Source organism: Channa argus, chromosome 18, assembly GCF_033026475.1.
Source record: "Channa argus isolate prfri chromosome 18, Channa argus male v1.0, whole genome shotgun sequence".
NCBI classification, from domain to species: Eukaryota; Metazoa; Chordata; class Actinopteri; order Anabantiformes; family Channidae; genus Channa; species Channa argus.
Window position 1 is genome coordinate 19,398,672 of NC_090214.1, and position 14,378 is coordinate 19,413,049.

General features: G+C 40.4%; 1 protein-coding gene across 1 annotated transcript; it reads left to right on the forward strand.

The window, feature by feature from the left end:
* Positions 1 to 3,287: 3,287 nt before the first annotated feature.
* On the forward strand, positions 3,288 to 11,555 carry LOC137104050 (uncharacterized). Its single transcript, XM_067484856.1, has 3 exons — positions 3,288 to 5,508; positions 6,624 to 8,303; positions 9,422 to 11,555. The coding sequence occupies exons 1-3, from the start codon at positions 3,827 to 3,829 to the stop codon at positions 11,064 to 11,066; spliced, it is 5,007 nt and encodes a 1,668-aa protein (XP_067340957.1). The 5' UTR covers positions 3,288 to 3,826; the 3' UTR covers positions 11,067 to 11,555.
* Positions 11,556 to 14,378: the final 2,823 nt, after the last annotated feature.

Genomic DNA, 14,378 nt, shown 5'->3' on the forward strand with positions numbered 1-14,378 from the left:
TCCGCTGAAAGAATCAGTGTAGAGAAGGAGAACTGAACACAGCAGCTTGTATGGTGACTGCCGCCAGATTCACAAACTAAAAATTAAAACTGGTCAACATGGATACCGGGTGAGTTGTAAAGAAGTTCCTAAATTTATTCTGTTGAGCTCAAGTTGCCATTCTTGGTTGAATAATCTCGATGTTGAAGCTTCTTTACTGATTAAACTTGAGTTGTCTAAATCCAGATATTGTCATTTTTGCCAAGACAATTTGGTTCACAAATCTGGAACAATCTGGAAAAAGGAATCTGATAACAATCATATTTTTTTAACATAATAATTTTGCTGCATATAAATGTTTGTGTGATAACACTGATGGAGGAGAACACTCACTAATTCACTCACACTTAAGTGACAAAGAGGACAAGTGCAAGTGGATGTGCCTGCACTCTGAGTCCACAAGCCGTGAAGAAGGAAAGCAGTGAGAACAACACCAGACAGAAAGAGACTCCTTGCGCCACAATACACTGGTCGAGTAAAACACATGCTTTGAAAGACACGTGGTGAATCTGCAGAGGAAAACCACAACAGACTCTGTCCCAGAACTGGACAGGAACGTGTACACAGGTGATGTTTGGAATCGAAGGTAGGAATTGAACATGACATCTCCCCACTCTCTCCAGGAAGGGGAAGTGCAGTGCCCATAAAAGATAATTTGATGGAAAATTAGAAACCAAATAGTTGCAGGATTTGAGTCTTCTTTGTGCCTTTAATAAAAATGTTGATTGGATGAATTACTTATATTATAACCAACAGCAGTTCACCACACTCTGTGCTTGCAACTTTTAAATTTTACAGGTGTTGTTGGATGTTGAAGCATCTTTAATGATTACACTTGAGGTGTCTAAGACCAGATATTGTCATTTTTGTCAAGACAAGTTCGTCTCTCGCGGAACAGAAGCCACACCTGCAAATTAAAGGGACGGTGCACAAAAAGTGTCAGTCACACAGGTATGACAGGTTGCCTCACAGCTAGAGGTTTGCAGGTTTGCGTCGTCAGTCGATTGTGGCCTTTTATTGGTAAGGTTGCATGTTGTTCCTTTGCTTGGCTGGGTTTCCCCCAGGTTCTCCAGTTCCCATAGACATTTTTTCTTCCTTCCCTGCTCTGTTCAATCTCGAGAGTGAACACTGTTTTAAGGCCCAGATGAAAAACCACTGCTGACATGCTGCACAGGTATGCACACTATCATTCCATGTTCATTCCATATCATTCACTCAGCCTCACCTCAAACGACATTCACCTGCAGTTTTGGATCCATACTGCTGGTGTGGACATTTGATTAAGTACCTGTGAATTTGCTTGGAGGAGGTGCTGTGTGCAAACCGCCTGTGACTGTAAGCAAAAATTGACTGAGGACCAAGATGACATCTTTTTTAAACTCAGCTCAGATGTGGACTTTTTACAGCTACTCTGCCAGATGCATCAATCTCAGAATAAAAGGTCGGAATGAGCTCTGTAATTTAACCCATCCCATGTAGTTATATGCTAATCTTGCATTTAAAGAAAACAGACAACAGTGAATGTTTTAGATTAGCCAAAGCTTCTTAACTGACCACAGTGAAAGAAATAATGACCTTTTTGGGGAACCTTGATATAAATTTACTGGATACAGTAATGAGCATCTCATTTCTCTGGTACATTACATCGCATTCTGAGTTTTTATGGTTCTCATGTCTGTTTTTGTTTTGAAATCAGGTTCACTGCAAGCCATGAGTGGTGATGGTTCACATGGAGTCCATTGAGATGTTTTTCCCCTCAATTGGCGTCATTGGGTTTTTTTCCGTCTCTGTGTTCTCTGGGTGACTCGTTCAGGAATTTCCCCTAAAACAGGGTTTTTCGCCTAAACTTGCAGTGAAGTGAAATTAAAAATAAAGTGAATAAAATGAAATTATCTGAATTGAACCGTAATGCAAAGAAATGATGCACTGAAGCTTATTGAAAATTGTTGTATGGCGAGAGGGTCACTTCTTGAGACTTTAAGGTGATTTGTTATCTTTTATTTTTCAAGCTTTCATTTATTTTTTAGTGTGATATCAATGAACATGGCATTTGTTGACTCTAATTAAGTTATTAATTTGGCTTACAAGTACACTGTAAAGGTCTAGACTGTTATTAATCTGACAGGGTTGATTGTCAGATTGTGAGTTTCTAATATGAGACAGAGGTTTATGTTCTGTAAACATGTTTCTGTTTCTGATCTGTTTGCTTGTTTGCTTTGAGCGGTTCTGTAGTGGGACTGTAGTGGTTAGTAATAGATTACATATATTTTAGCATTAGGCAACAGTATTGTATTACTACATATGGTGTTTCTTCAGTACATGGGAAATTTGTGTGCGTCAATAATAACACATTGGGTCAGGATGACCTGGCGTATGTCCCAGAATTAAACAGTTCCAGTAACTATCCGGAAAACAGTAGGGGGATAGAATATTTGCCAAGGAATAGGAGAAAAATCGGATATGGTGTTCGTCCCTGAAAACTGTTGCTAAGGAGGAGAAAGTTGGGAGAGTATAAGGGTCTTTGGAGACACCCGGGCTGCTGCTGCTGCTGCTTCTTATTGCTTTTGCATTTTTACTTTTGGCTCTTGGCTTTTGGCTTCTGCTTTTGCTGATGCTTTCTTAAATGAGTGAGTTTTTAATCCTCTCTGACGCATATTGTAACCTCCCTGTACCATTATACAATAACTGTATTTTCTTACTGTATGGACTTGTTGTGCTCTGAGTTTATCCAGGACACCTCCCACATTCCAAATACATGCATGTAAGATTAAGTGCTCACTCGAAATTGCCTGTAGGTGTGAATGTGGTTGTGAACAATTGTCCGTCTGTGCATGTCTCTCTGTGTTGGCACTGAGATGGGCTGGCGACCTGTCGAGGGTGCGCCCTGCCTCTCGCCCTATGCCAGCTGGAATAGGCTCCAGCTCCCCCGCAATCATAAACAATATAAGCAGTTACAGATAATAGATGAATTGATGCTGTCAATAACACAAATGTACAAATCTAGTCCAGATTGGCTTGACAAACTTTTCTTTATTAAGAAGACCAATTCTTGAAATAATTACTATATCGATGTAAAAGAAAGCAATGATGACTGTTGAATAAGGTGATATGCTTCATCCATAAAAATAGAATAATACATCATTAGTTTAAATAAGTGTAACTGTGATAAACAGAAACAGTTTTCTTTTTCTTGAGTGAGCTTTGTGGCTAACAAATCAGAATTTGTACAAAGGGATGGTTGAAAATGATTACTTCCCACAGAGATTAGTCTCTGTGGCTCGTGTTACATCAGTGGACTAATCTATTCTGATTAGGCTCTAGTGTGCTATGTGTACAGTATTATTTTGGCATATGTATGCATACAGTACATATAGCGTATACAGTGTATGTATCTAAATATACTGTACATGGAGTATATAATGTGATAAATTAAGATGGGACATGGAACTTTGTAGGATTATAGTTTTACCTTTCATTTTGTGCACACACTGTATTTATAGTTTCATTTTCGTGAAATGAAACTTACAATACACAATAAAACCATGTTCCCCTCTTTCTCCCTCCTTCCTAAAGCAGGATATCCTCAGGATATTTCCTGTTTTCTGTTTATTTCACATATCTGCCACTGTACAAATACCTCTGTGCATGTGTCACGTTCCGTGAAGCGACAAGACCTATTTTGTGCAGATCCGTGAAAATAAAGAAAACAAACTGAGTTTTTTTGGCTTGAGAACAGCTTTTATCAAGAAGTAAAGCATTTGATATTTTCTGTCTCTGAGACGTGGACATGGCGCAGCAAGGAAGTCAGCTGGACCAGGAGAAACTCTGCTGTTCTGTCTGTCTGGACCTACTGACGGATCCAGTGACTATTCCCTGTGGACACAACTACTGTATGAGCTGTATTAAAAGCTTCTGGGACATGGATGATCAGAAAGGAATCCAAAGCTGTCCTCAGTGCAGACAGATCTTTGTGCCGAGGCCTGTCCTCATGAAAAATACCATGTTAGCAGATTTAGTGGAGGATCTGAACAAGAGAGGACTTCAAGCTTCTCCAGCTTATCCCTGCTATGCTGGAGCTGAAGATGTGGCCTGTGATTTTTGCACTGGGACAAAACTGAAAGCCATCAAGTCATGTCAGAAGTGTCTGGTCTCGTACTGTGACCAACACCTCCAGCCTCACTATGAATCTGCAGCCTTTGAAAAACACAAGTTGGTCGACCCCACAAAGAAACACAACATCTGCTTTCATCATAATGAGATGTTAACAGTTTTCTGCCGCACTGATCAGCAGTGCATCTGTCACCTCTGCTACATGAAGAAACATAAAGGCCACAACGTTGTTTTGGCAAAAGAAGAAAGAACTCAAAGGCAAAGAGCGCTTGGAGAAATTCAGCAAACAATCCAGCAGAAAATCCAGGATAGAGAGACAGAAGTGAAACTATTTCAGCAGAATGTGGAGGATGTCAACTGCTCTGCTGATAAAGCAGTGAGGAACAGTGAGAAGATCTTCAATGAGCTGCTGCATCTCATTGGGAAAATAAACTCTGATGTGAAACAGCAGATCAGATCCCAGCAGGAAACCAAAGTCTGTCAATTCAAAGAGCTTCAGGAGAAGCTGCAGCAGGAGATCTCTGAGCTAAAGAGTAAAGATGTTGAGCTGAAGCAGCTCTCACACACAGAGGATGACATCCAGTTTCTCCAGAATTATGCCTCACTGTCACATCTTCATCAGTCTACACACTCACCCAGCATCACCATACAACCTGTCAGCTACTTTGAGAATATAGCAGCAGCTTTGTCAGCAGTCAGAGACAAACTACGGCACATTCTTAGTGAGGAATGGACCAAGATCTCACTGAGAGAGAGTAAACTTGATGTCCTCTTGCCACAAGCGGAGCCCAAGACCAGAGCTGAATTCTTGAAATATTCATGTGAAATCACACTGGATCCAAAGACAGCAAACACATTAATGGTGTTATCTGAAGGGAACAGAAAAGCAACTGTGATGGAACCCACATTGTTATCAGCAGTGCAGTTGGCGATAGGGTTATATGCCAGAGACCCAGAGTCACCCAGTTTCACTACGAAGCTTCAGGTTCTGAGTAAAGAGAGTCTGACTGGACGGTGTTACTGGGAGGTGGAGTGGAGTGGAGCAGGAGTCTCAGTAGCGGTCACATACGAGGACATTAGCAAAACACAAGATGAAAGTAAATTTGGTCAAAACGACAAGTCTTGGGTGTTACAATGTGTCAACAAAGGAAATGAATTCATACACGACAAAAGAAGTACTTCACTGTATCAGCTCTCCAGAGTAGGAGTGTACTTGGATCATATTGCCGGTACACTGTCCTTCTACAGTGTCTCTGAAACCATGACCCTGCTCCACAGAGTCCAGACCACATTTACTCAGCCGCTCTATGCTGGACTTGGGCTTGATTTGGGATCCACAGCTCAAATTTGTCAGCTCAAGTGGACTTGAATATTAAACAGGAGATGAATGAGATTGTCCTTTTGCGTTTAAAATTGATTTTTATTCCTTCAACTGTGTTTTTTTTTTTTCCAACATGGACAGCGTTGTAGTAAACTGCATTTTGAAGAACCTATTATAGACACTTCATGTCCTTATATTTTACATTGTTTCTTTTAAAAAATAAATGTTTGGTGGCATGAATGTTAATGATAAATGCAATTTTCATCTGGTTTGTGTTTCCTTTGCAATTTGTATTAACTCTTTAGGGCTGAATCAGCGTTTGTCCTCCTCTTCAGAGTGGTTTTTAGTTTACCCTTTTTGATACCCTGTGTTCGATAATAAGCCAGTGTAGGTCTCACGCCCCCTTCTCTTTGGTTTTCCAATCCTGTGTATATTCTGATACTTTTGTCCCTCAGTCCTAGTTTTATTTTTTTTATTTTTAGTTCCTTGGTTTATGTATTGTGTTTGTGCTCTGAGTCTGTCAGCCTAGTCCCCAAATTTGTTATTTCTCTCTTTTTGTGCTTTAAATAAAGATTTCAAATTGTCATGTACATTTTTTTCCTTCTTTTTTTTTTTAATAAACCCACCTGCAAATATTATAAAGAGGGTCTGATATTTAAATTAAAACTAGATAAATAACTTAAGCTGGTGGTTCCTTCATTGAAGCAGCAGGTGGTGCCGCTGCATAAAAAAATGACCTGAGATTCTCTACACTGATCTTTCTCATACTGGGGATAACTCATAAAACATGTGTGTATCAGTTTGTACAGAAAACTGTAGACTTGTCAGTCTTTTTTTTTTGTAATGTTTTTAAATGATCAGGCCCCTGGATTTAGTCCACATGGACAGTGATTCTGGGTTGTTTTGAATGATCAAATCTGTATGCCATTCACATACTCCTCCCATCCTGCTCTCAAACAAAGCCAGCCCCCTCAGACCACATGATTGCTGCTTCCTGCTTCCTCTAAAGATCTGCCAGTGTACAGATGGGTGTAACCAACATGATGGCAAGTGCAATAGCTGACATGCCCTATTCACTGCTGGGTCGCATACAGTGTAGGAGGAAATCAAATGGTCTTATGTTGTAGAGGGCAGTGGTTATCTGGAAGTAACATTATTTCACTCTCGTGGAAGGTAAAATGGCGCAGCCAGGAATTCGTTTGGATAGGGAAAAATTCTGCTGTTCGATCTGTTTGGATCTACTGAGGGATCCAGTGACTCTTCCCTGTGGGCACAGCTACTGTATGAGCTGTGTGAAAAATTACTGGGATGAAGATGATCAGGAAAAAACCTGCAGCTGTCCTCAGTGCACACAGTTCTTCAGACCGACGCCCGTCCTGGTGAAAAATACTATGTTAGCAGACTTAGTGGAGGATCTGAAGAAGACAGGACTTCAAGCTGCTCCAGCTGATCACTGCTATGCTGGAGCTGAAGATGTGGCCTGTGATTTCTGCACTGGGACAAAAATGAAAGCCAGCAAGTCCTGTCTGCAGTGTCTGGTCTCGTACTGTGACCAACACCTCCAGCCTCACTATAAATCTGCAGCCTTTGAAAAACACAAGTTGGTCGACCCCACAAAGAAGCTCCAGGAGAACATCTGTACCCGCCACAATGAGGTGATGAAGATTTTCTGCCGCACTGATCAGCAGTGCATCTGTTACCTCTGCTCCATGGACGAACACAAGGGTCACAATATGGTTTCAGCTGCAGCAGAAATGACTGAGAAGCTGGGAGAGCTTGGGCTGAGTCGACGAGATATCCAACAGAGAGTGCAGGACAGAGAGAAAGAAGTGAAGCAACTTCAGCAGGAGGCCGAGGATATGAACCGCTCAGCTGATAAAGCGGTGAGGGACAGTGAGAAGATCTTCATAGAAGTGAAGCAGCAGATTAGATCTCATCAGAAGAATAAAATTACTCTCATTGGTGATCTCCAGGAGAAGCTGCAGCTGGAGATTGCTGAGCTGAAGAGGAAAGACACTGAGCTGGAGCAGCTCTCACACACAGAGGATCACATCCAGTTTCTCCAGAATTATGCCTCACTGTCACATCTTCATCAGTCTACACACTCACCCAGCATCACCATACAACCTGTCAGCTACTTTGAGAATATAGCAGCAGCTTTGTCAGCAGTCAGAGACAAACTACGGCACATTCTTAGTGAGGAATGGACCAAGATCTCACTGAGAGAGAGTAAACTTGATGTCCTCTTGCCACAAGCGGAGCCCAAGACCAGAGCTGAATTCTTGAAATATTCATGTGAAATCACACTGGATCCAAAGACAGCAAACACATTAATGGTGTTATCTGAAGGGAACAGAAAAGCAACTGTGATGGAACCCACATTGTTATCAGCAGTGCAGTTGGCGATAGGGTTATATGCCAGAGACCCAGAGTCACCCAGTTTCACTACGAAGCTTCAGGTTCTGAGTAAAGAGAGTCTGACTGGACGGTGTTACTGGGAGGTGGAGTGGAGTGGAGCAGGAGTCTCAGTAGCGGTCACATACGAGGACATTAGCAAAACACAACATAAAAGTAAATTTGGTCAAAACGACAAGTCTTGGGTGTTACAATGTGTCAACAAAGGAAATGAATTCATACACAACAAAAGAAGTACTTCACTGTATCAGCTCTCCAGAGTAGGAGTGTACTTGGATCATATTGCCGGTACACTGTCCTTCTACAGTGTCTCTGAAACCATGACCCTGCTCCACAGAGTCCAGACCACATTTACTCAGCCGCTCTATGCTGGACTTGGGCTTGATTTGGGATCCACAGCTCAAATTTGTCAGCTCAAGTGGACTTGAATATTAAACAGGAGATGAATGAGATTGTCCTTTTGCGTTTAAAATTGATTTTTATTCCTTCAACTGTGTTTTTTTTTTTTCCAACATGGACAGCGTTGTAGTAAACTGCATTTTGAAGAACCTATTATAGACACTTCATGTCCTTATATTTTACACTGTTTCTTTTAAAAAATAAATGTTTGGTGGCATGAATGTTAATGATAAATGCAATTTTCATCTGGTTTGTGTTTCCTTTGCAATTTGTATTAACTCTTTAGGGCTGAATCAGCGTTTGTCCTCCTCTTCAGAGTGGTTTTTAGTTTACCCTTTTTGATACCCTGTGTTCGATAATAAGCCAGTGTAGGTCTCACGCCCCCTTCTCTTTGGTTTTCCAATCCTGTGTATATTCTGATACTTTTGTCCCTCAGTCCTAGTTTTATTTTTTTTATTTTTAGTTCCTTGGTTTATGTATTGTGTTTGTGCTCTGAGTCTGTCAGCCTAGTCCCCAAATTTGTTATTTCTCTCTTTTTGTGCTTTAAATAAAGATTTCAAATTGTCATGTACATTTTTTTCCTTCTTTTTTTTTTTAATAAACCCACCTGCAAATATTATAAAGAGGGTCTGATATTTAAATTAAAACTAGATAAATAACTTAAGCTGGTGGTTCCTTCATTGAAGCAGCAGGTGGTGCCGCTGCATAAAAAAATGACCTGAGATTCTCTACACTGATCTTTCTCATACTGGGGATAACTCATAAAACATGTGTGTATCAGTTTGTACAGAAAACTGTAGACTTGTCAGTCTTTTTTTTTTGTAATGTTTTTAAATGATCAGGCCCCTGGATTTAGTCCACATGGACAGTGATTCTGGGTTGTTTTGAATGATCAAATCTGTATGCCATTCACATACTCCTCCCATCCTGCTCTCAAACAAAGCCAGCCCCCTCAGACCACATGATTGCTGCTTCCTGCTTCCTCTAAAGATCTGCCAGTGTACAGATGGGTGTAACCAACATGATGGCAAGTGCAATAGCTGACATGCCCTATTCACTGCTGGGTCGCATACAGTGTAGGAGGAAATCAAATGGTCTTATGTTGTAGAGGGCAGTGGTTATCTGGAAGTAACATTATTTCACTCTCGTGGAAGGTAAAATGGCGCAGCCAGGAATTCGTTTGGATAGGGAAAAATTCTGCTGTTCGATCTGTTTGGATCTACTGAGGGATCCAGTGACTCTTCCCTGTGGGCACAGCTACTGTATGAGCTGTGTGAAAAATTACTGGGATGAAGATGATCAGGAAAAAACCTGCAGCTGTCCTCAGTGCACACAGTTCTTCAGACCGACGCCCGTCCTGGTGAAAAATACTATGTTAGCAGACTTAGTGGAGGATCTGAAGAAGACAGGACTTCAAGCTGCTCCAGCTGATCACTGCTATGCTGGAGCTGAAGATGTGGCCTGTGATTTCTGCACTGGGACAAAAATGAAAGCCAGCAAGTCCTGTCTGCAGTGTCTGGTCTCGTACTGTGACCAACACCTCCAGCCTCACTATAAATCTGCAGCCTTTGAAAAACACAAGTTGGTCGACCCCACAAAGAAGCTCCAGGAGAACATCTGTACCCGCCACAATGAGGTGATGAAGATTTTCTGCCGCACTGATCAGCAGTGCATCTGTTACCTCTGCTCCATGGACGAACACAAGGGTCACAATATGGTTTCAGCTGCAGCAGAAATGACTGAGAAGCTGGGAGAGCTTGGGCTGAGTCGACGAGATATCCAACAGAGAGTGCAGGACAGAGAGAAAGAAGTGAAGCAACTTCAGCAGGAGGCCGAGGATATGAACCGCTCAGCTGATAAAGCGGTGAGGGACAGTGAGAAGATCTTCATAGAAGTGAAGCAGCAGATTAGATCTCATCAGAAGAATAAAATTACTCTCATTGGTGATCTCCAGGAGAAGCTGCAGCTGGAGATTGCTGAGCTGAAGAGGAAAGACACTGAGCTGGAGCAGCTCTCACACACAGAGGATCACATCCAGTTTCTACATAAATATACCTTGCTGTCCCATTTTACTGAAACTACATCAAGCAGTATGTGCCATCTGAGGTACCGTGAGCCTGAGGATGTAATGGCAGTTGTGTCTACAGTCAGAGATAAACTACAGGACATTCTTAGTGAAGAATGGACCAAAACCTCAAAGACTGAAATAGATGCCTTAGAGCCCATAACCAGAGGTGACTTCTTCAAATATCCATATCATTTCACACTGGATCCAAACACAGCACATATATGGATCAGGCTTGATGGTACCGCAAAAGCAGTATACTCACGTAACAATTTACCATATTATAGCCACCCAGATAGGTTTACTGAATGGTGTCAGGTTTTGTGTAGCGAAACTGTGACTGGGAAGTGTTACTGGGAGGTGAAGTGGAGTGGCCGTGAAGTGTTTGTAGCAGTTGCATACAAGGATATGAGCAGAGCAGGAAGAGAAAGTGCATTTGGGAACAATGACAAGTCTTGGGCATTACAGTGTTCTAATGCTGGTTATGAATTCAGACATAACAACATTAGAACTTCCATCCCAGGCTCTCAGGCTTTCAAAATAGGAGTGTACCTGGATTACAGTGCTGGTACACTATCTTTCTACAGCATATTTGTAACCAAGACTCTTCTCTACACACTGCGGACCAATTTTACCCAGCCTCTCTGTCCAGGACTTGGAATATTTTATGATGGAGTCTCTGCTGAAATCTCTACTTCTTTAAACACAGAAGACTAAAACATCTAGAGCAGGGGTCACCAACATGGTGCCCGTGGTCTTCACATAGATGAATATCATTAATTTAATTAATTATTAATAATACCATATAATTAACAGTAAATTGAGCAAATTTTTTTATTTTAAAAGTGCGTATTCAACCAGTAGCTCTTCACATTAATTGGTACCCAAGAAGTAGCTCTCAGTTTCAAAAAGGTTGGTGACCCCTGATCTAGGGACAGTACACTTTCCATATAGTGTTTTTATGTTGTACTTTATGTTGTATTTTTATCATTATGATTCCTTTGAATACTTGTAAGACTGTATTATTACCATACGTAAATTATTGTAAAGAAAACTACATAACCTGAAAAAGAATGCATGAAAACTGAGATGTAAATGTCAAATTATAAAAAAACAAATTGCTAACCTGCAATTTCTGATATAAATTTGTGAAAACAATAAAAATGCATGCTTTGGGGATCTTTACTGATTTAAAGAGTTTTTATTTTTTCCTTTTTATACTTGTAATTTAGCAAATGACAATGAAAACAAAAAAAAAATGCGCCACCCTTTAAAAATCATTTATTCTCAGGTTAACAATCACATGGAGCAACAGGGTGGCAACAAATGTCAGATCTCCCACTTAATAGAACCTTACCTGGTGTCATATTTACATGTTTGGCTACCTGAAATGTCCACATAGAGAGTTCAGGTTTTCAAAATACAAACTTTTGTGGGCTTAGTGAGAGCTCAAAAAGCTTCTGGAAGGATGAAACATGTCCAAAACAGAAAATATGCTGATCTAGCATTACATCAATTGGATGTTTAATCATCCATCTAGCTCTCAACATGGAGTGATGTGGAAGCCAATAACTAGACCAATGATCCAATGGCTTTAGGGCATTGACACCAAATCATTTCCTCCTCCCAAAATTTTCAGCAAAAGGATCTCTATGCCCACCGAAGAAGGAGACAAGTCAAGTATATGGCGGGCCTCTTTTGGGAATGTCGAACTAAGGAATATCTACCTGAGCTCCAAAGGCGGCAAAAATGGACACATGCAAGCCGAAATTTTGTTCCTGGGGACATTGTCAGTCACTGACAGCTGTTGTGTCCCAAAGCTCAGTGCTACAAATGTTAGAAGTTAGCAGTTAGCAACAGCACCTCAGTGGACAGAGGTAGTCAGAGTTTCAGCAACACCAGATAGTAACCCTAAAGTTAATGGCGTTACTAAGTATTGAAATTTGATAAGGATGTGGCGGCACATGTGGAAAAGCTAGTGTAAACTGACACACACCCGGTGACAGAGGACAATAACTTTGACTTCAGGTATAATAGTTATGCTGCAACTAGAAAAAAATCAAGGAAAGCCAATGCTATGCTGCCAAGTATATGTAAGGTATTTACTAAACTGAAGAAAACCATTGATGAAAAATCACTGACCCTATATCCAGTCTCAGCTATAACGTTTAAATTATTCATGGATGGAAAACATCCTTATCCCATAGGAAAATTAATATCTGCTTTTAGGTATCTGCAGCTTGCAAGATGGGCTGGTAGTTTTTTGCAGGAAAAGTAAATCTGTAGGAAATGGTGTAGGTGTATTTGTGTAGTGTTTTTGGAAACATCACACTCAGTTGTGAAATGGTGAGATATCCATAACTAATATTTTCTTTCCAGTGGAATTCAAATCCTCAGATCTGCAGTAAAGCGGCAGTAAAGTTCCAAATTGCTGAAAAACACAGAAGACCATGTACCTCAGAGTTCCTCATATGGTAGGTATAAACAACAACCTGAGAGCTGAGACGCACTGATCCAAACCAAACTACTAAAACAATCACATGCAATTTAAACAGGCAATAAAAGTTAATCAAAAACATAAGAGTAATATTGGTTTTAGTCTTATCTTCCTAAATTATCTTCTCATCGTTTAAAAGAAGATTATCTTTTTCTAATCTGTGTTAACTGGAGACCATGTATGGTAAGGTTTTCCAGGGTCAAGATCTAGCAATAAATTAACAGAAGGATAAATTAACAGTAAATTTATTTCTGTACAATTTTGAGATCATTTTATGTGAATAAATCCAACAAAACAGGTGTTCAGAGATGAGAACCATTAAAGCTGTTCTTAGTAGAGCCTAGTATTTTTTTACGTTTTTGTATTTTTTTGTATTTTATTACAGAGACTAGAACATGGATTTGGGATTAAAGGAACCGCATTACATTGGTTTAAATCTTATCTGTCAGACAGATTCCAACTTGTTCATGTTAATGATGACTCTTCTTTATGCACCAAAGTTAGTTATGGAGTTCCACAGGGCTCTGTGTTAGAACCAATACTTTTTAATATGTACATGTCACCTTTAGGCAAAATTATTAGGAAACATTCCATAAACTTCCACTGCTATGCAGATGATACCCAGCTCTATTTATCTGTGAAACCAGAAGATACTAACCAATTAGTCAAACTTGAAGCATGTCTAAAAGACATAAAGACCTGGATGTCCTACAATTTCCTACTTCTAAATTCAGACAAAACTGAAATCATCTTCTTTGGGCCTAAAAATATGAGAAATATGCTGTCTAACAATATAGTTACTTTAGATGACATAACTTTGGCCTCCAGTACTGCGGTGAGGAACCTTGGAGTTATTTTTGGCCAGGATTTGGCGTTTACGTCACATATAAGACAAATCTCTAGAACAGCCTTCTTCCACCTACGGAACATTGCTAAAATTAGAAGCATCCTGTCTCAAAGTGATGCCGAAAAACTGGTCCATGCATTTGTTACTTCTAGGTTGGACTACTGTAATTCCCTACTTCTGGGGTGTCCTAATAACTCTCTAAAAAGCCTTCAATTAATCCAAAATGCTCCAGCAACAGTGCTGACTGGATTAGGAAAGAGAGATCATATTTCACCTTCACTAGCTTCTCTTCATTGGCTTCCCATAAAATCTAGAATAGAGTTCAAAACCCTCCTCCTTACATACAAAGCTCTTAGTGGTCAAGCTCCATCATATTTAAAAGATCTCATAGTTCTGTATCGCCCGATTAGACCACTTCGATCTCAGAATACAGGCCTACTTGTGGTTCCCAGAGTTTGCAAAAGTAGAATGGGAGGCAGAGCCTTTAGCTATCAAGCCCCTCTTCTTTGAAACTAGCTTCCAATCCAAATTCGGGGATCAGACACCCTCTCTACTTTTAAGACTAGGCTTAAAACTTTCCTTTTTGATAAAGCCTATAGTTAAAACTGCTCGCTCAACCTGAACTAGCTTTTCTCTATACATTTATTTGTCACCACTGTATGCCATTAATTCTGTGTCCTACAAC

Excerpts from the sequence above, each read along its gene's own strand:
- LOC137104050 (XM_067484856.1), top strand. The coding sequence starts at position 3,827 with ATGGCGCAGCAAGGAAGTCAGCTGGACCAGGAGAAACTCTGCTGTTCT. Across the intron at positions 5,509-6,623 it reads GCTCAAATTTGTCAGCTCAA|TTATTTCACTCTCGTGGAAG; the intron begins GTGGACTTGAAT and ends CTGGAAGTAACA. Across the intron at positions 8,304-9,421 it reads GCTCAAATTTGTCAGCTCAA|TTTCACTCTCGTGGAAGGTA; the intron begins GTGGACTTGAAT and ends GAAGTAACATTA.